The 24,911-nt window shown below is 45.9% G+C and overlaps 1 protein-coding gene across 11 annotated transcripts in view; it reads left to right on the forward strand.

Annotated features, from left to right (window-relative positions):
- LOC110513668 (histone deacetylase 9-B-like) overlaps positions 1 to 22,677 on the forward strand; it is a 57,387-nt gene extending 34,710 nt beyond the window's left edge. For 10 of the 11 annotated variants that reach the window (XM_090221199.1, XM_090221228.1, XM_090221162.1 and 7 more), the window contains 6 exons: positions 9,677 to 9,808; positions 10,808 to 10,923; positions 12,915 to 13,040; positions 14,500 to 14,686; positions 15,003 to 15,220; positions 20,087 to 22,677. In XM_090221199.1, the coding sequence (XP_090077325.1) occupies positions 9,677 to 9,808; positions 10,808 to 10,923; positions 12,915 to 13,040; positions 14,500 to 14,686; positions 15,003 to 15,220; positions 20,087 to 20,464 (1,157 nt within the window). In that variant the 3' untranslated portion in view covers positions 20,465 to 22,677. Of the gene's footprint in view, positions 1 to 9,676; positions 9,809 to 10,124; positions 10,349 to 10,807; positions 10,924 to 12,914; positions 13,041 to 14,499; positions 14,687 to 15,002; positions 15,221 to 20,086 lie in introns of those variants that run through there. The other variant, XM_090221241.1, reaches the window with a different exon arrangement.
- The last annotated feature ends 2,234 nt before the right edge of the window (positions 22,678 to 24,911 follow it).

Consider the following 24,911-nt stretch of genomic DNA (forward strand, 5'->3'; position numbering starts at 1 on the left):
ACCACACACACCAGCATACACTCAACCACACACAACAGCATACACTCAACCACACACACCAGCATACACTCAACCACACACACCAGCATACACTCAACCACACACAACAACATACACTCAACCACGCACACCAGCATACACTCAACCACACACACCAGCATACATTCAACCACACACACCAGCATACACTCAACCACACACACCAGCATCAATTGACCAAACTCAACCACAATCAAACTATTTCTAACACTTCATTCCAAATGAACTGCAGGACATTCCAAAGTCCTTTATATCCTTCTATTCTCATTAGTGTTAGCATTAAGATACGTGTGGATAAATCCTTCAACAGACATCTTGTCCTCAACCAGTAGTGTGTGTCTGTCTGCAGGGTGGTACAATGACCTTCCATCAATGAGTTATTAATACAATGAATGTGCTGTGACCTCTGTCATCCCAGGGTTACCTCTGTGTATCCACACAGCATTTCCTGACCATACTGATGACCTGCTAATGACACCAGTTAGGCCTATTATGACCTTTGAACCTCCACCCCGCCCCCAAGGCCCCTCTCACCCCTCGTACCCCTTCAGGGGACCCCTTACTCAAATAATGGGGAGGGGTTACGAGGTAAGCCAGAGCAGTAATATCTATCAGAATCCTTCCCTCCTGTTTGACCTCTCCCAACACAGAGCCAGACGTGTGCAACCCCGACAGAACACGAACACACACTGTCGACAATATCATACAAAACCAATGCAATCTTTTTGTTGTTGTATTGTAAGTTGATGATGCTATATATTGTGTCTTATTTTCCTCACAAAGACATAGGCTACAATACTGATCCCTAAGAACAATCTTTGGTTATTTATTGTGTTATTAGCGATAATACACAGACAAAAGGCAAGGCCTCACTGTTAGGGCTTCTCAGTTGAACAGTTAATGTACGACTTAAATCACCTTTCATTTCTTCAGAGTTATGAGCTCCACTAACTCTTTTGAAAACACACAACTTGTCAGCAAAAGGCAGCTCAGGTTTGTTGGTTTAAAGCTGAGGATCTCTCTAGGGAACACTGTATAAATAAGAATTATACCTCCCTCTTGGTTTCGCTGCGCCACAAGCTAAAACGGTTCATAATTTTGCTGTGAGGTCACGGAAATGACATTACATTCTTTCCCTTTTGTGTCTCGTCAAATTACGACGGTAAACAATAATACCTGTTTAATGACTTTACCGCATGAGCTGGCATATTGTGTATAAACACACTTTAGGGATCAGGCTAGGGGAATTATAGTGTCAGTTTTTATAGTACTTTGTAATATACATTTAAGCTAATTTGTAGTCATTGTGGGGACTTTGTGGTTAAAATAACAATTGGGGAAGCACATGAAAGACAATTGTGTTTATTGTGTCTCTCTTTGAAAAAACAATCCCGCACCAGGAAATACCTCCTCTCTCTCTGTCTGGTAACATACCTGTAAACCTAGGAGGTTAGGAGTGGCCTGCAAGTCCAAATAACCAGTTGCCAAAGTAAAATAATGTGCCTCTACCAAATAAAAGGTTTCCCAGAAATGATTTAGAATTTATCTTGCGAGACAGACAGAGTCTTACCATCAATGCTTTAGCCTATGTTTACCTTTGACGCAAGCTGCAAAGAAACAGCACATTTATTAACACTAACAGAACTCTGCTTGCCTTATTCTTTGCAGGACAACATTCTAATAATCCCTATGATCTTCCTTTTGGATTATCTTGAAATAATCTCTGTTTCTCTGAGTAATTCTTATGCATTGATAAAAGCCCCTTAATAAAAACATTTCCTTTGGATTCTAGAATCTATATGTGGTCATTTTCTGTGCGAGCCCCACCCCCCCATTTCCTGTCCGTCTTCATTAAAGTCCTCTGAGAGATTGGCATGCAAACACACAAAGGTAGTGTTGTTCCTGGACACGTTGTCCGTCATCGATAGCTGACACTCTGACAGGCAGGTGTCACTGCGTTAAGAGGACTGTTGCCGGGCAGAATGAAGTAAGACACCACTGTTTGTTTAAGCAAAAACAGCCTTCTGAAAACAAAGTGGAGAAGACTTTACAGGTCTGGGTTGAGTCGCAAATGGCAGCCTATTCCCTATATAGTGTACTACTTTTGACCAGGCCCAAGAGGGTTCTGGTCAAAAGTAGTGCACTATATATGCACTATATAGGGAATAGGGTGCCATTTGGGACACAGTCTGGGGGTTTGACTTCCTGGTTTTATAGCTTGGCTGGCCGTAGGGTCTAACACCTTCTTTTTTTTGGGGGGGGGGGGGGGGGGGGGGGTTGCAGTTGTTGTGGTGAAACTGTACCATTTTAGCACTTTTATGATTTGCTTTGAAGCTAGCCACTTAGCCAATTCTCCTATGCCATACCTGCCCTGCTGCCTGATGTCTCTGCTGGATAAGTCAAGAGCTACTGTACTGGTTAAATTAACAATAGTAACTTTTTTAGTTCTGTCGTTTTTTTGTTTCTACAGCCACATGCCCTTGAAAGCCACAGAACCTTTGCCTTGGTTTGGACGATTTGAAAAGGATCAAACACGCATCATTTGACAGGCTATGAAATATGAATTGTTGTTGTTGATGCATTTACATTGCAGTGGGAGATGGGGAGCTCAGGTGCCCTTGTGTTGTTCCATCTACTGATTTACATTGCAGTGGGAGATGGGGAGCCCAGGTGCCCTTGTGTTGTTCCATCTACTGTACCGCTACTAGTTTGATCCTGAACTTTCAGAAACTGTTTGGTGACTTTACTAGCGTGCAGAAAATAGATTTTATTTTAGACAGAAGAAGTGGACTGGCTGCTAGACATGGTGGATGTTTCAGTCTGTAGCTCCCCACTGGTGACCGACATCAGTTCAACGTCTATTCCACGTTGGTTCAACGTAATTTCATTGAATGTTGATTCAGCCAGTGTGTGTCCAGTGGGTCCTCGTCTCTTCTTCACGGTGTTCCATCTACAGACTTATTAAGGCCAGTGTGTGTCCAGTGGGTCCTCGTCTCTTCTTCACGGTGTTCCATCTACAGACTTATTAAGGCCAGTGTGTGTCCAGTGGGTCCTCGTCTCTTCTTCATGGTGTTCCATCTACAGCCTTATTAAGGCCAGTGTGTGTCCAGTGGGTCCTCGTCTCTTCTTCATGGTGTTCCATCTACAGACTTATTAAGGCCAGTGTGTGTCCAGTGGGTCCTCGTCTCTTCTTCATGGTGTTCCATCTACAGACTTATTAAGGCCAGTGTGTGTCCAGTGGGTCCTCGTCTCTTCTTCATGGTGTTCCATCTACAGACTTATTAAGGCCAGTGTGTGTCCAGTGGGTCCTCGTCTCTTCTTCATGGTGTTCCGTCTACAGACTTATTAAGGCCAGTGTGTGTCCAGTGGGTCCTCGTCTCTTCTTCATGGTGTTCCATCTACAGACTTATTAAGGCCAGTGTGTGTCCAGTGGGTCCTCGTCTCTTCTTCATGGTGTTCCATCTACAGACTTATTAAGGCCAGTGTGTGTCCAGTGGGTCCTCGTCTCTTCTTCATGGTGTTCCATCTACAGACTTATTAAGGCCAGTGTGTGTCCAGTGGGTCCTCGTCTCTTCTTCATGGTGTTCCATCTACAGACTTATTAAGGTGAAGGCTGTTTAAGAACTAAGCCCATAAACATTACAAATGCTTCCTCTCCTCTGGAATCAGTCCATGTTAGGCTTCTCTAATCAGAAAAGGCCTAGCGGATTCATCGTGCTTTGATCACACGACCGTCCCTTGAATACATCCTTCATCATTCAAAGCTTTTTATTCCACAAAGCAAAACAATTCCACGTGATAAACTTGTTTACTTGGCCGTACATCCTCTTTATGCAATGTCCAAGAATAGACGGGTCTCAGATCATGTGATGCCCCGGGCCGTGGTAAGACCAGCCTGACTTAGAGGAAAGGAGAGGTGCAACACCCTCATCTCCACTCTTGACCCACTTACCAAACGTGTGTAGCAGGTGCAGTGGAAGGAGGATTTCACATTGCTTTCTGAAACCAGGGGATATTTTAAGGCCTGGATGCCTGGAGGCAAAGTAACCTGCTCCTTGTACCTCCCCATGGTGAGACAATGATCCGTGCTCATTCCAATAGTAATAGAATCGGGTGAAACATTGTACATTTGTCTGGACTGGCTGAGTTCATGGAAGGGTTCATGGATTTTGAAGCCGGTGGCTTTTGATAAGTATCGTAGAATGACTTATGAACAGGGAAAGAATCTGGTCGAGCTGTATAGCTTACACAGCTGAGCCGAGCTGTATAGCTTACCAAGGTGAGCCAGCTGTATATCTGAGCCAGTACAGAACAGTTCAAGTATGTATGAAAAGGGTATAAAAGTAAGGCCTTGTAGCCAACAGCACACAGTGTCCCAGCATATAGTCTTTCTGTAAGGCTCGGTCCCAAATGGCACCCTATTCCCTACATAGTGCACTACGGGCCCTCTGGGCCTGGTCAAAAGCAGTGCACTATATTGGAAATAGAGTGCCATTTGGGACACAGCCTAAGAGTCCCCCTAGCCAGCCACCTGGCCTTGTCTTGGTCCGGCAGCCTAACGGAGAAGGCATCACACTGACAGCAGAGTTAACATTGAGATGTAGTGGAGACAGGCATCACACTGACGGCAGAGTTAACATTGAGATGTAGTGGAGACAGGCATCACACTGACAGCAGAGTTAACATTGAGATGTAGTGGAGACAGGCATCACACTGACAGCAGAGTTAACATTGAGATGGAGTGGAGACAGGCAGAGTTAACATTGAGATGTAGTGGAGACAGGCATCACACTGACAGCAGAGTTAACATTGAGATGGAGTGGAGACAGGCATCACACTGACAGTGGAGTTAACATTGAGATGTAGTGGAGACAGGCATCACACTGACAGCAGAGTTAACATTGAGATGGAGTGGAGACAGGCATCACACTGACAGCAGAGTTAACATTGAGATGGAGTGGAGACAGGCATCACATTAACAGCAGAGTTAACATTGAGATGGAGAGGAGACAGGCATCACACTGACAGCAGAGTTAACATTGAAATGTAGTGGAGACAGGCATCACACATTCAGCCTCCACCAACCTCCAACCCAGGACTTTCTACTGTAATAACCTGGTTATTGTATGGGCATGTTAAACCCATCGTGGCTCATTCATATTGCCGCCTGTTTTAGTTGAGTGATGTGTTCTTGGCACTTTGCCAGTTAACCAATGAAGTGGCCCAGGTGTTTGTATCAACGTGAGAGCTGTGTTAGTTAGAGATGTCTGCTGCCAGCTTCCCTTCCTGTTGCGTCGTAGGCAGGTAACGCTACCACTGGTTTTTCCACAGAGACTAATGACATGGGTCCTAAATGGTACCCTTTGCCTTAAAAACAGTAGTGCACTATATAGGGAATAGGGTGCTATTTGGAACACAAACACGGTGACAAAGTCTGTCCGTTTCCCACTTCGCCGCTGTCTGGCGTTCCCGTGGCGACGGAGCGCTTGGTGGCAGCGAACGGAGCAGTGCTAAAAATAGAAAGCAATCAGGGCAGCGGGGCATGAAGAGGATTCATGAAGACTCCCTGCAGCGCTTTCTCTCCCTCTGTCTCGCTCTCTCTCTCGCTCTTTCTCTCTTTCAGTACCCCTCACTCACAAGACGGATGGCTGATAGACAGGGAAAGAGAGGGGCTGGTGCTGCTGTATTTGACAGGACTCTCAAAATAGAAGCATCTGGCCCTGTCAACTCCCCCCTAACCCCCCCCGCTCGTGTTCTCGTCTCCCCTCGTCTCCCTTGTGCAACATCTCGTCGTATGGTCGCATCACAAAAACAACCCTTCTCAATAATTGATCTCAAGGAAAGGATAAATAATTGAAACAACATGGTGTTTAGTTATTGCATAATACTGAGATGGCCGTTTATGTAACTTTGTGCTCCATCCTCCTCCTACAGCACTAGTAGGTTGATCTCTGTGTTGATCTGGATCCTCCTCCTACAGCACTAGTAGGTTGACCTCTGTGTTGACCTGGATCCTCCTCCTACAGCACTAGTAGGTTGACCTCTGTGTTGACCTGGATCGTCCTCCTACAGCACTAGTAGGTTGACCTCTGTGTTGATCTGGATCCTCCTCCTACAGCACTAGTAGGTTGACCTCTGTGTTGATCTGGATCCTCCTCCTACAGCACTAGTAGGTTGACCTCTGTGTTGACCTGGATCCTCCTCCTACAGCACTAGTAGGTTGACCTCTGTGTTGATCTGGATCCTCCTCCAACAGCACTAGTAGGTTGACCTCTGTGTTGATCTGGATCCTCCTCCTACAGCACTAGTAGGTTGACCTCTGTGTTGACCTGGATCCTCCTCCTACAGCACTAGTAGGTTGACCTCTGTGTTGACCTGGATCCTCCTCCTACAGCACTAGTAGGTTGACCTCTGTGTTGACCTGGATCCTTCTCCTACAGCACTAGTAGGTTGACCTCTGTGTTGATCTGGATCCTCCTCCTACAGCACTAGTAGGTTGACCTCTGTGTTGATCTGGATCCTCCTCCTACAGCACTAGTAGGTTGACCTCTGTGTTGACCTGGATCCTCCTCCTACAGCACTAGTAGGTTGACCTCTGTGTTCATCTGGATCCTCCTAGTACAGCACTAGTAGGTTGACCTCTGTGTTGACCTGGATCCTCCTCCTACAGCACTAGTAGGTTGACCTCTGTGTTGATCTGGATGTCAGTAGTGTTAAAGTGTGAGTGGAGGGGATTCCAGGGCTGTAGGGAGAGAGAGAGAGAGGGGGGGGGGGGGGGCATAGGGAGACATTATTAGCGCCCATAGGGCTCTGGTCAAAAGTAGTGCACTAAATAGGCAATAGGGTGTCATTTGGGGTGAGTTGAGCTAGGCTGAGCTGGCCTACTGACTGACTCCTCCTCAGGGCTTGACAGGATCATCCTCATCATCACCGCCACGCCTCAACAACACTCAGACACAACAACAACCCTTCGTTATATCAACACACTTAGTGGCAGTCTGTACTGTGTGATGCTAGATAGATATTTGACTGAAATATTAAAGGTTTTTTTCCCAATATATTTCTGTATATACCAATGATGTTGCTTTTGCTGCTGGTGATTCTCTGATCCACCTCTACGCAGACGACACCATTCTGTATACATCTGGCCCTTCAACTGCTCTTAAACACTAGTAAAACCAAATGCATGCTTTTCAACCGTTCGCTGCCCGCACCCTCCCGCCCGACTAGCATCACTACTCTGTACGGTTCTGACTTAGAATATGTGGACAACTACAAATACCTAGGTGTCTGGTTAGACTGTAAACTCTCCTTCCAGACCCACATCCAACATCTCCAATCCAAAGTTAAATCTAGAATCGGCTTCCTATTTTGCAACAAAGCCTCCTTCACTCATGCCGCCAAACATACCCTCGTAAAACTGACTATCCTACCGATCCTTGACTTTGGCGATGTCTTTTCCAAAATAGCCTCCGACACTCTACTCAGCAAACTGGATGTAGTCTATCACAGTGCCATCCGTTTTGTCACCAAAGCCCCATATACTACCCACCACTGCAACCTGTATGATCTTGTTGGATGGCCCTCACCACATATCCGTCGCCAAACCCACTGGCTCCAGGTCATCTATAAGTGTTTGCTAGGTAAAGCCCCTCCTTATCTCAGCTCACTGGTCACCATAGCAACACCCACCCGCAGCACGCGCTCCAGCAGGTATATCTCACTGGTCATCCACAAAGCCAACACTTCCTTTAGCCGCCTTTCCTTCCAGTTCTCTGCTGCCAATGACTGGAGCAAATTGCAAAAATCTCTGAAGCTGGAGTCTTATATCTCCCTCTCTAACTTTAAGCATCAGCTGTCAGAGCAGCTTACCAATCACTGTACCTGTACACAGCCAATCTGTAAATAGCACCCCGACTACCTCATCCCCATATTATTACTTAACCTCTTGCTCTTATGCACCCCAGTATCTCTACTTGCACATCATCATCTGCATATCTATCACTCCAGTATTAATGCTAAATTGTAATTATTTTCGCCACTAGAGCCTATTTATTGCCTACCTCCCTACTCTTCTACATTTCCAAACACTGTACATACATTTTTCTATTCTTCTTTTCTTTTGTGTTATTGGCTGTACGTTTGTTTATGTGTAACTCTGTGTTGTTGTCTGTTCACACTGCTTTGCTTTATCTTGGCCAGGTCACAGTTGTAAATGAGAACTTGTTCTCAACTGGCCTACCTAGTTAAATAAAGGTGTTCTCAACTGGCCTACCTGGTTAAATAAAGGTGAAATAAATAAATAAATAGTAGGAGCTGATCATTTGGCTTGGTTCCATGTTATTTGTCCATGTGTCCTACTCCTTGGTATCAGTCCAGTAGTCACTCTCTCAACTTCACTCTGTCACTACTTGACTTTCTTCATATTCCTGTCAAACAGAGGCTGTCCATTAGGACTTCATCTAAAAGTGGGTCTGGATTCATTTAGCCTGGGACGTGTTTGTCCAGTGACATGGGAGTGTGTGTTTGTGTGTTTGTGTGTGTGTGTGTGTGTGTGTGTGTGTGTGTGTATGTGTGTGTGTGTGTGTGTGTGTATGTGTGTGTTGTGTGTGTGTGTGTGGTGTGTGTGTGTGTGTGTGTGTGTGTGTGTGTGTGTGTGTGTGTGTGTGTGTGTGTGTGTGTGTGTGTGTGTGGGGTGGTATCTCTGGTTTGCATTAGGAATGTGGAGATGGTGTGAGGAACGTATCTGAAACATCTGCCATGCGTTTGTGTTAGTTTAACTGCTGCTACTGTATCAGGCTGTGGTCACCAGGGCAGCAGGTAGCGACCACTTCACTTAGAGAGACCCTGTGTGTTGCTCAACCTAATTTAGACCAGATGAGGTGGAAATGGGCCCAATCTTGACTCATTGCATCTCCTCAAACAGCTCAGAATCTTCTCTCTGAAATGAAATGGTGTCATTTGGTTGAAGAGAAACCACCAGAACTGTGTCTATACTTCTTCTTACAGGTTTAAATGTATTCAAACTTTGACAGGACCACTATTCTGACCTTGCTGAGTTGTTCCTCATTTTTAGGATTGTGTTTAAAGATATGGAGGGTATGTGTCATTCTGTCCTGGTCGGGTCTACAATATATCAAAACCATCTTTGGAATCCTGTCAGGCGTGAGCTACAGTCCCTCCCACTGGTAAACATTTCTTTGAGGGAACTCAAGCTGATTGGTGGCTGGCTGTCTTCTGTTAGTGACAGTGGCCACCAACATCAACCACTACAGGCATATAAATAGATCTAGTACATGGAGTATGAACTATGCTGAACCATAGTCTATCTCTCCCCCTCCAGCCTCGTCTTACGAAACCACTCTCTCTCTCTCTCTCCTCTCTCTCTCTCTCTCTCTCTCTCTCTCTCTCTCTCTCTCTCTCTCTCTCTCCCTCCCCTTCTCTCTCTCCCTCTCTCCCCCTCTCTCTCTCTCTCTCTCTCTCTCTCTCTCTCTCTCCCCCCTCTCTCTCTCTCCCTCTCCCCTTCTTTCTCTCCCTCTCTCCCCCTCTCCCTCTCTCTCTCTCTCTCTCTGTCCTCCTCTAGCCTGAGTCTTACTAAACCATCCCCTCTCTCCCTCCTCTCTCTGTCCTCCTCCAGCCTCAGAGCCCAACCTGAAGGTGAAGTCTAGACTGAAGCAGAAGGTAGCAGAGAGGAGGAGTAGTCCACTGCTGAAGAGGAAAGACAGCAACGTCATGACCCCCTACAAGAAGAGGGCCCTAGAAAGGATGGGTATGATTGTTGTTGACACATATTGTGTAATGTATAACTCTACAGCCACTAACATTATCTCTGTCCTCTCTATAGCCAATAACATTATCCCTGTCCCCTTCACAAACTCTACAGCCACTAACATTATCTCTGTCCTCTCTATAGCCAATAACATTATATCTGTCCCCTTCACAAACTCTACAGCCACTAATATTATCTCTGTCCTCTCTATAGCCAATAACATTATCTCTGTCCCCTTCACAAACTCTACAGCCACTAATATTATCTCTGTCCTCTCTATAGCCAATAACAATCTATATCTCTGTCCCCTTCACAGACTCTACAGCCACTAATATTATCTCTGTCCTCTCTATAGCCAATAACATTATCTCTGTCCCCTTCACAAACTCTACAGCCACTAACATTATCTCTGTCCTCTCTATAGCCAATAACAATCTATATCTCTGTCCCCTTCACAAACTCTACAGCCACTAATATTATCTCTGTCCTCTCTATAGCCAATAACAATCTATATCTCTGTCCCCTTCACAAACTCTACAGCCACTAATATGATCTCTGTACTCTTCACAGACGCTACAATCATTAACATTATCTCTGTCCTCTTCACAGACTCTACAGCCACTAACATTATCTCTGTCCCCTTCACAGACTCTACAGCCACTAACATTATCTATGTCCTTTTCACAGACTCTACAGTCACTAACATTATCTCTGTCCTTTTCACAGACTCTACAGTCACTAACATTATCTCTGTCCTCTTCACAGACTCTATAGCCACTAACATTATCTCTGTCCTCTTCACAGACTCTACAGTCACTAACATTATCTCTGTCCTCTTCACAGACTCTACAGCCACTAACATTATCTCTGTCCCCTTCACAGACTCTACAGCCACTAACATTATCTCTGTCCCCTTCACAGACTCTACAGCCCCTAACATTATCTCTGTCCTTTTCACAGACTCTACAGTCACTAACATTATCTCTGTCCTCTTCACAGACTCTACAGCCACTAACAGTGCCCCAGGCTCAGGACCCAGCTCTCCCATCGGAGCCTCCAGCGCACTGGGGGCCGAGAACGGGCCCTCCTCTCTCCCCACCACCACAAAAACCGAGGTACGAACCCAGAACATCAATCAATCCATTTTATTTTATAAAGCCCTTTTTACATCAGCAGTTGTCACAAAGTGCTTCACAGTGACCCAGCTTAAACCCCAAGGAGCAACCAAAGCAAAAGCTAAAGAACAGTAGCCAGACCGCTCGTATTTATCCTCTACACACTACGGTGACTTTTAATTGATTCAAGTGGATTCAAGATAAATAATCTGAATCGTGAAAATCTAACTTCTTAAGTCATGTCTCACACGGGTTGTCTGTCTGCCTGCCTGCCTGTGTATGTGTGTGTGTGTGTGTGTGTGTCTGTGTGTGTGTGTGTGCAGCTATGAAAACAGCCAGTTGTCCCCTCCGTCTGTCTCTAAGCGTTCAGTCTGTTACAGTCCAGTAGAAATGACTCCCCACACTGAGGGTAAAGAGACACAGCTCTCCCATAATGTCGACATACGTAATACACACCTGCTTTACTTCTTTCTTTCTACTTACTATTTATTTTCCTTTTTCTTCTTATGTCTTATTTTTCATAAAGGGTGAAATGCAAAGCGTTTGCATATCCATGGCATGAACTCTTATGGTGAGGCAATATTGGCAGCAAAATTTTTGTTGCAATTCAATCTCTATAAATTGTCAGGGCAGAAAGCATATTGGATCCCTGTGTGTTTCACTATGGTTTTGTGGTTAAAAATGCCTCATCCAGTATCTCGATTCACAATTTTCATACCTCTTGATTTTTTCCCTTGCTCAACACGTATCGTGCAAGCTATTTAGCTACTCTACGCTACAATAGAATCCAAATATTCAACAACAACAGAAATATTCCAAAAGCAGTCTAAAAGAATCCAAGCTAAGCGTTCTGTTGGCGTGTCATAGTATATCTGTCACTGAGCTGTCTGACCACAGCCCTGTGAGTTGTTCCCTTCCTTCTGAGGCCTTCCCCAATAGATTCATGACTCAGTAACTAGCCGGGGGCAGGGGCTCTCCTAGGACCCCAGCCTCACAAAACACTGCGTTCTAGCGGGTGGCAGATATGATACATCTCTGAACCATCTTTAACAGAGCAGCTGTGTTTTCTTTAACCAGCGATGTTTACTCTTTCAGGGACCTCAGTGACATTGAGAGGGGAGTAACAGGCCTGCCATTGGGGTGGAGGGGGGTAGGAGGGGGGGAACCGTGGAGCTTAATTGATATCCCAGGCGCTGGTAGCCAAAGACACCCACCCACATGCTAACAACATAAACACACAGGATTGCTATTGTATCAGCCCAAAGCTAAGACTCGTTCTCTCATGAAACGTACTGTGGCGGGACTGTTAGTGGGGGCTAACTGGCGGGGGCAAACCGAAGGCCTCATGCCTGTTGCAAAAGCAAGTCGTGTTTGTGCACCGTTACATTAGGTATCCTTTTTCAGAGGGAACGGGTCCCTGGGGTGGAATACAGGCCGGATATCCCTGTTCAGGTCACTGAATACTAGAGGGGGTTGGAAGGATAAACACGGCCCTTCCAGAACCACATGCTGCTAGGCTGCTCTGCTGGCCCTGCTGGGTACAGGAAGCATGCCCCAGCTACACTGATGTTCTCTGGTAGAGAGAGTAGCCTGAGGAGGGTGAGGCCTGGGGCTGGAGGATGGGAAGACCAGGGACGGGGTACAGAGATCTTTTGAAGAGAAGGGTAGATTTCTGGTGGATGGGGGCGGGGCGGGAGGGGGGGGGGGGGTGATGCTAAACGATACCTGATCATGTTGTCTTCACAATATCCTACAATTTGATGACACACTTTTAAGTGGCACTCATTTTGATCATCCGTCAGTAATAGCGCATATCTTTCTGCTATACTGCAGGGAGCCGGAACGTCGTCCGTCTTAGTGCATTAATGTTTATTACAGTGCTCTTGTTGCTCTTTTATATGTTCCATAGTCCGGTTTTCTAAATCTCTCTCTCTCTATCTATCTCTCTTTCTCTCTCTATCTCTCCCTCCCTCTCTTTCCTGTCATTTCAGCGCTGGCCATCACAGCCTAGGTTATTTCGTCCAGAGGGCTCCATGTCCAACCTTCTGAGCTTATACACGTCTCCCTCCTTACCCAACATCACCCTGGGCCTCTCCGCCACCTCCTCCCAGATCAGCGTGAGTACCACCAGCCACCATGCCCTGATCCTGGTTAGCCAGCACAACCAGCCACCATGCCCTGATCCTGGTCAGCTAGTACAACCAGCCACCATGACTCATCCTGGTTAGCTAGTACAACCAGCCACCATGACTCATCCTGGTTAGCCAGTACAACCAGACACCATGACTCATCCTGGTTAGCCAGTACAACCAGCCACCACGACTCATCCTGGTTAGCCAGTACAACCAGCCACCATGACCGGATCCTGGCTAGCTAGTACAACCAGCCACCATGACCTGATCCTGGCTAGCTAGTACAACCAGCCACCATGACCGGATCCTGGCAAGCTAGTACAACCAGCCACCATGACATGATCCTGGCTAGCTAGTACAACCAGTCACCCTTGATCTGATCCTGGTTAGCTAGAACAACCAGCCACCCTTGACATGATCCTGGCTAGCTAGTACAACCAGCCACTCTTGACATGATCCTGGCTAGCTAGTACAACCAGCCACCATGACCTGATCCTGGCTAGCTAGTACAACCAGCCACCATGACCTGATCCTGGCTAGCTAGTACAACCAGCCACCATGATCTGATCCTGGCTAGCTAGTACAACCAGCCACCATGACCTGATCCTGGCTAGCTAGTACAACCAGCCACCCTTGACCTGATCCTGGTTAGCTAGCTGGCTAGCTTTTACACCTTCTCACAAACACAGGCCATTAGAGAGAGGATTTCTAATTGGTTACGTAGATTAGCTATCAACTAGTCTTTGATTTGTAGAACAACATTCTGTAACGCTTTTAATTGAACCACGTTTGTAATACATAGCCAGGTGGTTCAAAAAAGGTTTTAGCCAACAATAGACTCTTAGATAACAAAGTCAGGTTTTCACTAAAAACAAAGGGAAGTGTAGTTTGAGAGATGTTCTCTGCCTTGTCTGGCTGTTGAAAGACTTCAGCATCAGTGGCTGTCAGGATTATACATACGGCAGCAGGGCAACGACCTTTAACCCCAGATTATTTTATTCCACTTAGATGTTAGATGTTGTTAAGAGTCTGTTGTCAGGCCTCCTCTTATCTCTCTCTATATGACCTCATTAATCACAGCTTTTTAAAACGTCCCAGCGGCCCCTTGCCCGGTCAAGTACAGCTAGCTCCAGTCCAGATAAGGGCCAAATGATACATCACTTTTAGCTCCCTGACACATTCCTTACATTGAGACCTGTCTGGTACATCAGCTGGATAGAAAGAGTGTAACCATTTGAAGAGGTGATTGTCAAAAACAAAATTATACCAAGTGTTTCTGGCAAATAATGCAGAGGAAAAACTGACTGCACAAAATGACAACTCTTCTCAGTTTTTTGGGAATGAAAACTTAATAGAATATATAGAAGCACCATTATATTGTGAGAACTTTAGTCCTCAGTTGTATTTCTAAGCCCCTGCTCTGTGTGCCTCTGTGTTCTCTCAGGCTGCCATCGGGCTGAAGGAGAAGACTGGGGAGGTCAGGCATGGTCTACCAGGGCAGCTCCTGGGGCCTGTGCCCATGCCCACGGTGACCTCCATGGAGACCAAGGTGTCCCCCAGCCATCAGGCCCTGCTCCAACACCTCCTTCAGAAGGAGCAGATAAGACGGCAGAAGATCCTCTCCTCCTCTGGTGAGTCCTTATCCTTACACTGAGACAGACTTAAACCGAGATGTAGGGCCCGTTTCCCAGACATTGATTAAGCTTAGTCCTGGACTAAAAAGCATACTCAATGGAAAATCACAGTGGAACTTTTCAGTCCAAGACTACAATCTGACCAGGTTACTGGGCAATAGAATTACACCACTTTGAATGGGAGAGATATTGAATTATTAAATATTGCTTATAATTAGTTGAAGAAGTGGTCATGAAGATCATGAATTAAATGAGTTGGAATTAGTGTAGATTTAGAACGTTGAATCTTAGTGCCGCCGTCTTGCCCCTCCAGGTCAAGGCTCCATGCCCACCCACCCCCACTCCCCTCTGGCCATGAAGGACAGGCCCTCCTCCAACAGCAGACCCAAGCTACCCAAGCACCGGCCCCTGAACCGGACCCAGTCAGCCCCTCTGCCCCAGAGCACCCTGGCTCAGCTGGTCATCCAGCAGCAACACCAGCACTTCCTGGAGAAGCAGAAACAATACCAGCAGCAGATCCACATCAATAAGGTAAGAAACAGTACCAGCAGCAGAGTAGGAGTGTGTATCTAGGATCAGGTCCCCCTGTCCATTCATTATGATGTAGAAAACTAAACTGATCCACATCAATAAGGTAAGAAACAGTACCAGCAGCAGAGTAGGAGTGTGTATCTAGGATCAGGTCCCCCTGTCCATTCATTTTGATGTAGAAAACTAAACTGATCCACATCAATCAGCTAACTGACCTTTACTGTACTTTTGCTGTACACTAACATCCCCGGAGAGTAACTGGACCCCATATCGCCTGTAAATAATACATGCAACCTATACATTAAAATCACCAAGTGTGTGCCCAGTGGGGATTTTAATTTCAGCAGTTTATACAGACAAATTCTGAGGCTATATTTAGTCTTATCAAACTTTCTGTGGTAGCTGCTTTGTGTTTACAGAGCCCTTCCACCCGGCTCAGCCTCCCTGTGCTATTTCTGCTAAGTAAACATGTTGAGCCTGACTTCAAATAGGGGAAGAAATGCTTCCCATAGCACTAATTCTGTTATCATAGCTTAAGGCATCAGTGGCATTCGCATGCAAACCCTGTGAAATTCAATTCAGCCAAATTCAAATGGCCCCAGAATACACACTTTTGTTCCTCTGTGGCAATATTTGTGTTTCTGTGAGCAGGCTGTGGTGACCGTGCCATCGGCAGAGTGCAATTATTCAGCCACGGGAAGTGAGTGGTTGAGGTGGCGGACATACAGAGACACAGCCAGAGAGACACAGTGAAAGGCAGCATTGTGTTGCTCTCACACTGATCTGTCCCAATGCACAAGCCCTCAAACAGCCATGGGAATCTGAGAGCAACAAGACGTGCAATCTCACTTAAAACTAACAAGGAAGGGCCTCAAAAGTCCCCTAACTACACAGTTTAAGTCTCCCCAGTCAAACTTCCCAATGATGCCATAAGCTGTTTAAAACACTTCCTTAGTTCTGATTCTAGTCCCTCTTAATCAATATACAAAAAAAATAATGCAGTGACTCAAAATAGGTTGTGCTATGCACAAGCATTCCTTGAGCTTGAAGGTGCATTTGATTGACCGGAGGAAGGGGCATTGGATGTTTATCTAAACAAATAACCCTAGCTACCCTATCACCCCTGATGTGAGCACTCAGGTCAATAACAGTAGATCCTTTAGACCAAAGCACCTATCTCACTAAGAGGAGGTTATAAATGTCTACTAATCAGAGATGAGCTCTGTGTTTATTTAGAAGGATCTTAGCCATTGGCCCAATTAATTTACAGCAGTAGCAGTAACAGTAGTAGTAGTAGCAGTAGAGGTAGCAGCAGCAGGGGTAGAAGTAGCAGTAGCAATAGGAGTTGTACTGTAGTAGCAAAGGGTAGCAGTAGCAGTAGTGGTAACAGTAGCTGTAGCAGTAGCAGCAGCAGTTGTAGCGGTAGTGGTAGCGGTAACAGTAGCAGCAGCAATAGTAGCGGTAGTGGTAACAGTAGCAGCAACAATAGTAGCGGTAGTAGTGGTAGCAGTAGCAACAGCAGTAGTAGCATTAGCGGTAGTGGTAACAGTAGCAGTAGTAGCGGTAGTGGTAGTGGTAGCAGTAGCAACAGCAGACCCGTGGCACTCACATCCGTAGCCATGAAGTGCTTTGAAAGGCTGGTAACATCATTATCCCAGAAACCCTAGACCTACCCTAATTTGCATACTGCCCAAAAAGATCCACAAATGATGCAATCTCTATTGCACTTCACACTGCCCTTTCCCACCTGGACAAAAGGAACACCTATGTGAGAATGCTATTCATTGACTACAGCTCAGCGTTCAACACCATAGTATCCTCAAAGCTCATCACTAAGCTAAGGATCCTGGGACTAAACACCACCCTCTGCAACTGGATCCTGGACTTCCTGACGGGCCGCCCCCAGGTGGTGAGGGTAGGTAGCAACACATCTGCCACACTGATCCTCAACACTGGAGCTCCCCAGGGGTGCGTGCTCAGTCCCCTCCTGTACTCCCTGTTCACCCACGACTGCATGGCCAGGCACGACTCAAAACACCATCATTTGATGACACAACAGTGGGAGGCCTGATCACCGACAAGACAGCCTATAGGGAGGAGGTCAGTGACCTGGCCGGGTGGCACCAGAATAACAACCTATCCCTCAACCTGGGATGATTGTGGACTACAGGAAAAGGTGCACCGAGCACGTCCCCATTCTCATCGACGGGGCTGTAGTGGAGCAGGTTGAGAGCTTCAAGTTCCTTGGTGTCCACATCAACAACAAACTAGAATGGTTCAAACACACCAAGACAGTCGTGAAGAGGGCACGACAAAGCCTATTCCCCCTCAGGAAACTAAAAAGATTTGGCATTGATCCTGAGATCCTCAAAAGGTTCGAAAGCTGCAACATCGAGAGCATCCTGACCGGTTGCATCACTGCCTGGTACGGCAATTGCACGGCCTCCGACCGCAAGGCACTTCAGAGGGAAGTGTTTACGGCACAGGACATTACTGGGGCAAAGCTGCCTGCCATCCAGGACCTCTACACCAGGCGGTGTCAGAGGAAGGCCCTGAAAATTGTCAAAGACCCTAGCCACCCCAGTCATAGACTGTTCTCTCTACTGCCGCATGGCAAGCGGTACCGGAGTGCCAAGTCTAGGACAAAAAGGCCTCTCAAGTAGCGGTAGTGGTAGTAGTAGTAGCGGTAGTGGTAACAGTATCAGTAGTAGTGGCAGTGGTAGTAGGGGTAGTGGTAGTGGTAGTGGTAACAGTAGCAGTAGTAGTGGTAACAGTAGCAGTAGTAGCGGTAGTGATAGTATTGGTAGTGGTAGTGGTAACAGTAGCAGTAGTAGTGATAGTTGTAACAGTAGCAGTAGTAGTTGTAGTGGTAACAGTAGCAGTAGTAGCGGTAGTGATAGTATTGGTAGTGGTAGTGGTAACAGTAGCAGTAGTAGTGATAGTTGTAACAGTAGCAGTAGTAGTTGTAGTGGTAACAGTAGCAGTAGTAGTTGTAGTGGTAACAGTAGCAGTAGTAGCGGTAGTGGTAACAGTAGCAGTAGTAGCGGTAGTGGTAACAGTAGCAGTAGTAGTGGTAGTTGTAGTGGTAACAGTAGCAGTAGTAGAGGTAGTGGTAGCAGTAGGAGCAGTAGTGGTAGTGGTAACAGTGGTAGTGGTAGTGGTAGCAGTAGTAGCGGTAATGGTAACAGTAGCAGTAGTTGTAACAGTAGCAACTGCAGTAGTAGCAGTAGCGGTAGTGGTAACAGTAGCAGTAGTAGTGGTAGTAGTAGCAGTAGTAGCGGTAGTGGTAACAGTAGCAGTAGTAGCGGTAGTGGTAACAGTAGCAGTAGTAGTGGTAGCAGTAGTAGCGGTGGTGGTAAGAGTAGCAGTAGTAGCGGTAGTGGTAACAGTAGCAGTAGTAGTGGTAGTGGTAACAGTAGCAGTAGTAGCGGTAGTGGTAACAGTAGCAGTAGTAGTGGTAGCAGTAGTAGCGGTAGTGGTAAGAGTAGCAGTAGTAGCGGTAGTGGTAACAGTAGCAGTAGTATCGGTAATGGTAACAGTAGCAGTAGTAGCGGTAGTGGTAACAGCAGCAGTAGTAGCGGTAGTGGTAACAGTAGCAGCAGCAGCAGTAGTAGCGGTAGTGGTAACAGTAGCAGTAGTTGTAACAGTAGCAGTAGTAGTGGTAGTGGTAACAGTAGCAACAGCAGTAGTATCAGTAGCGGTAGTGGTAACAGTAGCAGTAGTAGTGGTAGCAGTAGTAGCGGTAGTGGTAACAGTAGCAGTAGCAGTAGTAGCGGTAGTGGTAAGAGTAGCAGTAGTAGCGGTAATGGTAACAGTAGCAGTAGTAGCATTAGCGGTAGTGGTAACAGCAGCAGTAGTAGTGGTAGCAGTAGTAGCGGTAGTGGTAACAGTAGCAGTAGCAGTAGTAGCGGTAGTGGTAAGAGTAGCAGTAGTAGCGGTAATGGTAACAGTAGCAGTAGTAGCATTAGCGGTAGTGGTAACAGCAGCAGTAGTAGCGGTAGTGGTAACAGTAGCAGCAGCAGCAGTAGTAGCAGTATTGGTAGTGGTAGCAGTAGCAACAGCAGTAGTAGCAGAAGCGGTAGTGGTAACAGTAGCAGCAGCAGCAGTAGCAGTAGTGTTAACATTAGTGGTAGTGTTAACAGTAGCAGCAATAGCGTTAGCATTAGCGGTAGTGATAACAGCAGCAGTAGCGTTAGCATTAGCGGTAGTGGTAACAGCAGCAGTAGCGTTAGCATTAGCGGTAGTGGTAACAGCAGCAGCAGTAGTAGCAGTATTGGAACCAGTAGCAGCACCAGTAATGGTAGGAATAACAGTAGCACTATGGCGCAGGATTGTTTTGCAAGGTTGGTATTTTGTAAGGTTTTTACACCAACAATAGGGGCCACTAATCACTAATGGACATTTACAAGAGCTTAGAGAGGATTTTAGAGGGAGGTATAAAAAGCGTTGACTAATACCAAGATAAAGAGGCTAATTCTCTGCCGGAGAGATATTTATACCAGGCCTACGTTCTTACGCCAAAGTGTTTGTGCTATCTTACCAGCTGTCAATGGTTAAGGTGTTTAAGTGATTGCTCCACTTTCTGTTGTCTAACAAATAAAGTTTGACTAGATGTTGAGACATGAAACCCATAGCAGTGCCTCATAGTACTGTCTGGGGCATGCTCTTAGGGAAACAGCACCAGTGACTGCATTCTCTGTGTAGCCTTATTTATGCGGAAATGTAGTGTTAATTTGGATGAATTTAACTTGTGCTGCTTTGCACAGAACACCCTACTCTCTACTGGCTAGGTCAAACTCATAATAAAACGTAAAGATGAATTGAGCATTATAACTAAATTACCTCTGATGCTGTACCACTCTGCAGCTGCTGTCCAAGTCCATCGAGCAACTCCGTCAGCCCAGCTCCCTGGTCAACCCACACCTGCAGGAGTCAGAGGAGGAGGAGGAGGACAACACCCAGAGGATGGCAGATGAGAGGATGGACATGCAGGAGGACAGGATGCCCCCTGGTGGCGTGATCCAGAAACACACCCTTCGCTCCAGCAGCAGCAGTGGCAGCAACAGCTCTCTCGGGGAACTGTCCTCCATCGTAGAGGCCCACCACCGCCTGGGGGTCATAAAGGTCAAAGAGGAGCCAATCGACAGCGAGGACGAGTCCCTGTCCAGTCAGAGCCTAGAGGCGGAGCAGAGGGCCTCACTCCACCAGGTCAAAGGTCAGCTGGTGATAAGAGCTATGATCTGAGAGGGGGCAGAAGATGAAGGAGATCACACACTGCGACATTCAGAGACGCATACGTACACACACACACACACACACACACACACACACACACACACACACACACACACTGCAGCCAACACACACACACAGAGCCGACTAGGACTCCCCAGGCAGTCCTCTCCCTGCCCTGAGATGTGACGCTGTCTCAGTGAAGTGCAGCCGCACCCCAAACCCCCACCAGACTGACTCTCTGTTTGTGAACTTTGTGAAGTGATCTGTAATGTAAAGTATGTTTCATCGTGCTGTATATAACATGAAGAGAAGATTTACTAGAAGAGTGCTCCTTCTTTTTTTACTTCTAAGGAACTGCTTTGATTGTTTTCAGGTTCTGCTCAATTGACAGAATGTAGTATGTATGTATACAGTAGATTTAGCGTAAGAGAATATTCTAGAAGGGATGGAAAGTTTAACCGTTGTACAATTTATGAATGCCATTTTATGTTCCCATAGTGTAACATTTATGCCATCAATTCACTTCAACTTTGACTTGCTGACTGTTGTTGTTTTATTCAAATGTCATATTCTCCGCCGTTCTCCAAAAAGCTGTGATGTTCTGTGTTCAGTGGTCTCTGAAAATGACATGAAAATAAGGAAGCATGCTCATGTCTGTATGAGAGAGAATGTATTGTTCAACCTTAACACAACACAGCCCACCCTTACGACTGAGTACAGCCAGCCTACACTGGGAATGAGACTGTTTATTGATGTACAGTACTGCAGAGTGGAGGAGCAAACGCTAAATCAGTGGATGGATGGATGGATGGATGGATGGATGGATGGATGGATGGATAGATGATGGAGGGATATATGAATGGATGGATGGATAGATAGATAGATGGAGGGAGGGAGGGATGGATGGATGATGAATGGAGGGAGGGATGGATATATGGATGGATAGATGATGGATGGATGGATGGATGGTGCAGGCAGTCAGCTCCATCAGACCATAGGACCAGGTCTGCTTCTCAAATGGGCATCCCTTAGGCCTCAGATTAAAAGTTCTGTGCTATATAGGGAATATAGCAAGAACAAAACAACAAAATCATCCTGTGTTGAGATGCCGTGTCATCCTAATCTTCCTCGTTCTCCTCTTCCTCGACCTCCTCTTCCTTCTCTTCCTCCTCCTCCTCCCCTCTGGGTCCAATTCAAAGCTCAGCCAGGTTCCTACCCAACTTTCAACAGAGGATTCACTAACAGAGAGAATGAGAGAGAAAGAGAGGGAGAGAAAGAACAAGAGAGAAGGAGGGGGAGAGAGAGAGTGAGTGAGAGAGAGAGAGAAATAGAAGAAGAGAAATAGCGAGAGGGAGAGAGAGAGAGAGAAGGAGAAGGAGAGAAAGAGAGAGTGAGAGAGAGAGGGAGAGAAAGAGAGTGAGAGCGAGAGAGGAGAGGGAGAGAGAGAGAGAGAGAGAAAGAAGGAGAGGAGAGGAGAGAGTAGAGGGCGGGCAGGAAATGCCTTCTAGAAGCCAGGAGTCGGAATGATTCATGTGTGCAGGAATGTTAGGGGAGAGGAGGACCCAGGGTTGTAGGAGTCCAAGGGGCCAGGCTTGAGAATTGATTTACTGTCAAGGCGAATTACAAAGCGAGTGGGGATATGGTTAAGGGAGACCCTTTTTTTAAAGGGAATCGCTTCCTTCGTACTCCCCAGTGACATGCTTACCTCCACACGCAGGTTTGATGTTACTTCAATAAAATAAAAAACAAGATGGGACCTTTCTCCTTCTCCCCATCCCCCACCCCTGACTCCCTCTTGAAATTGCCCCATGCAACATGTCGACTCTGGTCTTAATGTGGTCAATCAATGTATGTAAAGCTGTAACTTTTTTTTCCTGTTTCGTTTGTCTTGTCAATGTGTAAAATATTACTATGGGGTTCTGTGTTTGGGTTCCTGTGAAAGACATAAACTATGTCTGTCAGTTTGTCTGTCTGCCTGTCTGACTCATACTGTACATTTAGCTCAGCCCATTCTAATGTTTGTAGTGTAAAAATCACTTTCAATCCGAACAATGTCAGTCTTGTTCCCTTGCTTCTTTGATTGGGCTGTAACGGGGCCCCTTCTCTACCCGTGGGGGGTCCCTGGATTCTGTTCATAGCTGTTTGCGTTTGTTCTCTTTTTTTTCTGCCTTGTGCTACAAACCTTTCTTTTATAAAATAAAGTTCATTCCCCTACTGTGCAACTGTCTGGTCTTTGTAGAGGATGTTTCTAACATGTCATACAGCTTGAGTCTATACTTCCAACTTCTCATAGCCTTATTTTGGGACATAGATTTTCATTTTTCACATTCAAGACCCAACACAAGACTGTGTTCATGTTATTGTACATCTTAGATGTCTCCCCCTAAACTAAACCATTAGCCCACTTTCCCACACTCAGTCACATAACCCACTAAACACAGGCCAGCTCCTCATTTCTCTGGGATCTGTGTAACCCTTTAAAGGAGAGCTTAAGGGGCTTTCTAAGCAGCTCTTTGATGAGCAGAGAGGCTCCTAGTGGCAGCATTACAGCAGTTAAGACTAGGTGAGGCTAGGCTAGGAGTGGGTGATAGGTATGACTTAAACTGAGCTTAAGCAATTTCACACCCAGGCTTAGTTCTTTCTTGCACTGGTAAGACTTGATATATTTCACACTACACGCAATAATGACAATAGGAAAGATCACAGCTCAGACCCTTGAGCAGTTTTCTGCAATTTAAGGTAGGCTGTTTGGGATGGTTGTTATTTGTCTCCAGTGACATTTCTGTAGCCAAAGTAACTGCTGCAAATGTAGTAAATATTGGGCAACCATTTCTTCTTCTTTCAGTTTCAGCCTTCTTCCCTCAAAGCTTCCAGATACCTCTTCCGGAACATTCACAAAGGTGTAATGTTACCTTATATTAGGAAGTATTCAGAGTCAAATTAAACCTTGATTATTTTTTAAGTTGATGCCATCTGTCTTGGGGCCTCTTGCCCTTGTGGTTTTAAATGAGCTGTTACAAAGGCAGAACAAATGATGGAGTCCCCATCTATCTGCACCAGCCCTCCCCAAGGTGCCCACAGACCCAGTTGTAACAGCAAACAAGCGTTTTTAAAGGGTGGCCAAGCAGGGGAGGAAGCAAGAAAACATACCTATTTCCTCTCCGCACCGAGTTATAGTGTGTAGGGGGGTCTTCATAAGGAGAGCATAGTGTGTAGGGGGGGTCTTCATAAGGAGAGCATAGTGTGCAGGGGGGGTCTTAAAAAGGAGAGCATAGTGTGCAGGGGGGGTCTTAAAAAGGAGAGCATAGTGTGCAGGGGGGGTCTTCATTAGGAGAGCATAGTGTGCAGGGGGGTCTTCATAAGGAGAGCATAGTGTGCAGGGTGGTCTTCATAAGGAGAGCATAGTGTGTAGGGGGGTCTTCATAAGGAGAGCATAGTGTGCAGTGGGGGTCTTAAAAAGGAGAGCATAGTGTGTAGGGAGTGTCTTCATTAGGAGAGCATAGTGTGCAGGGGGAGTTTTCATTAGGAGAGCATAGTGTGCAGGGTAGGTCTTCATAAGGAGAGCATAGTGTGCAGGGGGGTCTTCATAAGGAGAGCATAGTGTGCAGGGGGGTCTTCATTAGGAGAGCATAGTGTGCTCTAAAGATTGGGATGTTGTGTGTGGGTGCGTGTGTGTGTGTGTCTGTGTGATAGATGATGATACACTTCCTGTCAATTAATCTCTCCCAAAGCACCTCAAATTCTCAGAATTTGGTCCCTAGTGCTTCCCAAATGGCATTCCTATCCTATATAGTGTACTACTTACTCCAAGGCGTTTTACTATGACTTCAGCAGTCCATGGCCGGTCGAACCAAATCATGGGCCCTGGGAAGGAACATTTTAAAGTCCTGCCTTTTGACATCAGAGATAAAATATTGTAGTTTTCAAACAAATTTTCTGTAATTCTACACATTTTGTCAAGAGTAAAGATTTTTGGTTTTTGCAGCTTTAACAATAATATCCTGCATTTTGTTATGGGGCAGAGACAAAATGTTGCAGTTTTAAAGCTTCAATTACATTGCATGTATGTACATATAAAAAAGACGTAGGGAGTGGGAAAATGTAGAATTGGTGGAGTACTGTAGATATTAATATCCCTGTGAGCCTCCCAAGCCCATGCTGCCCAGGGTTAAAACATACCTTTTAGATGAATAATGTTACATTGTCTTATAATACACACCATATACTTATTCCACTGATCCTTCGGCCAAAATTGGTTTCATCTTTTGTTCTTAGTACTATTCATATAAAAATATATACTGTATGTAAATCAAAATCTATTCATTTGTAATATATGTTGAGATCCAGCTGCAGTACCCCACTTGGAGAAGCCCTGATATAGGGAACAGGGTCCATTTGGGACAGAACTCCTGTCTGTGCTGATGCCTAAATAATGAGCTGGAGCGTTCCCATGAGG

Source organism: Oncorhynchus mykiss, chromosome 3, assembly GCF_057628025.1.
Source record: "Oncorhynchus mykiss isolate SJ-2025 chromosome 3, ASM5762802v1, whole genome shotgun sequence".
Taxonomy (NCBI): Eukaryota; Metazoa; Chordata; class Actinopteri; order Salmoniformes; family Salmonidae; genus Oncorhynchus; species Oncorhynchus mykiss.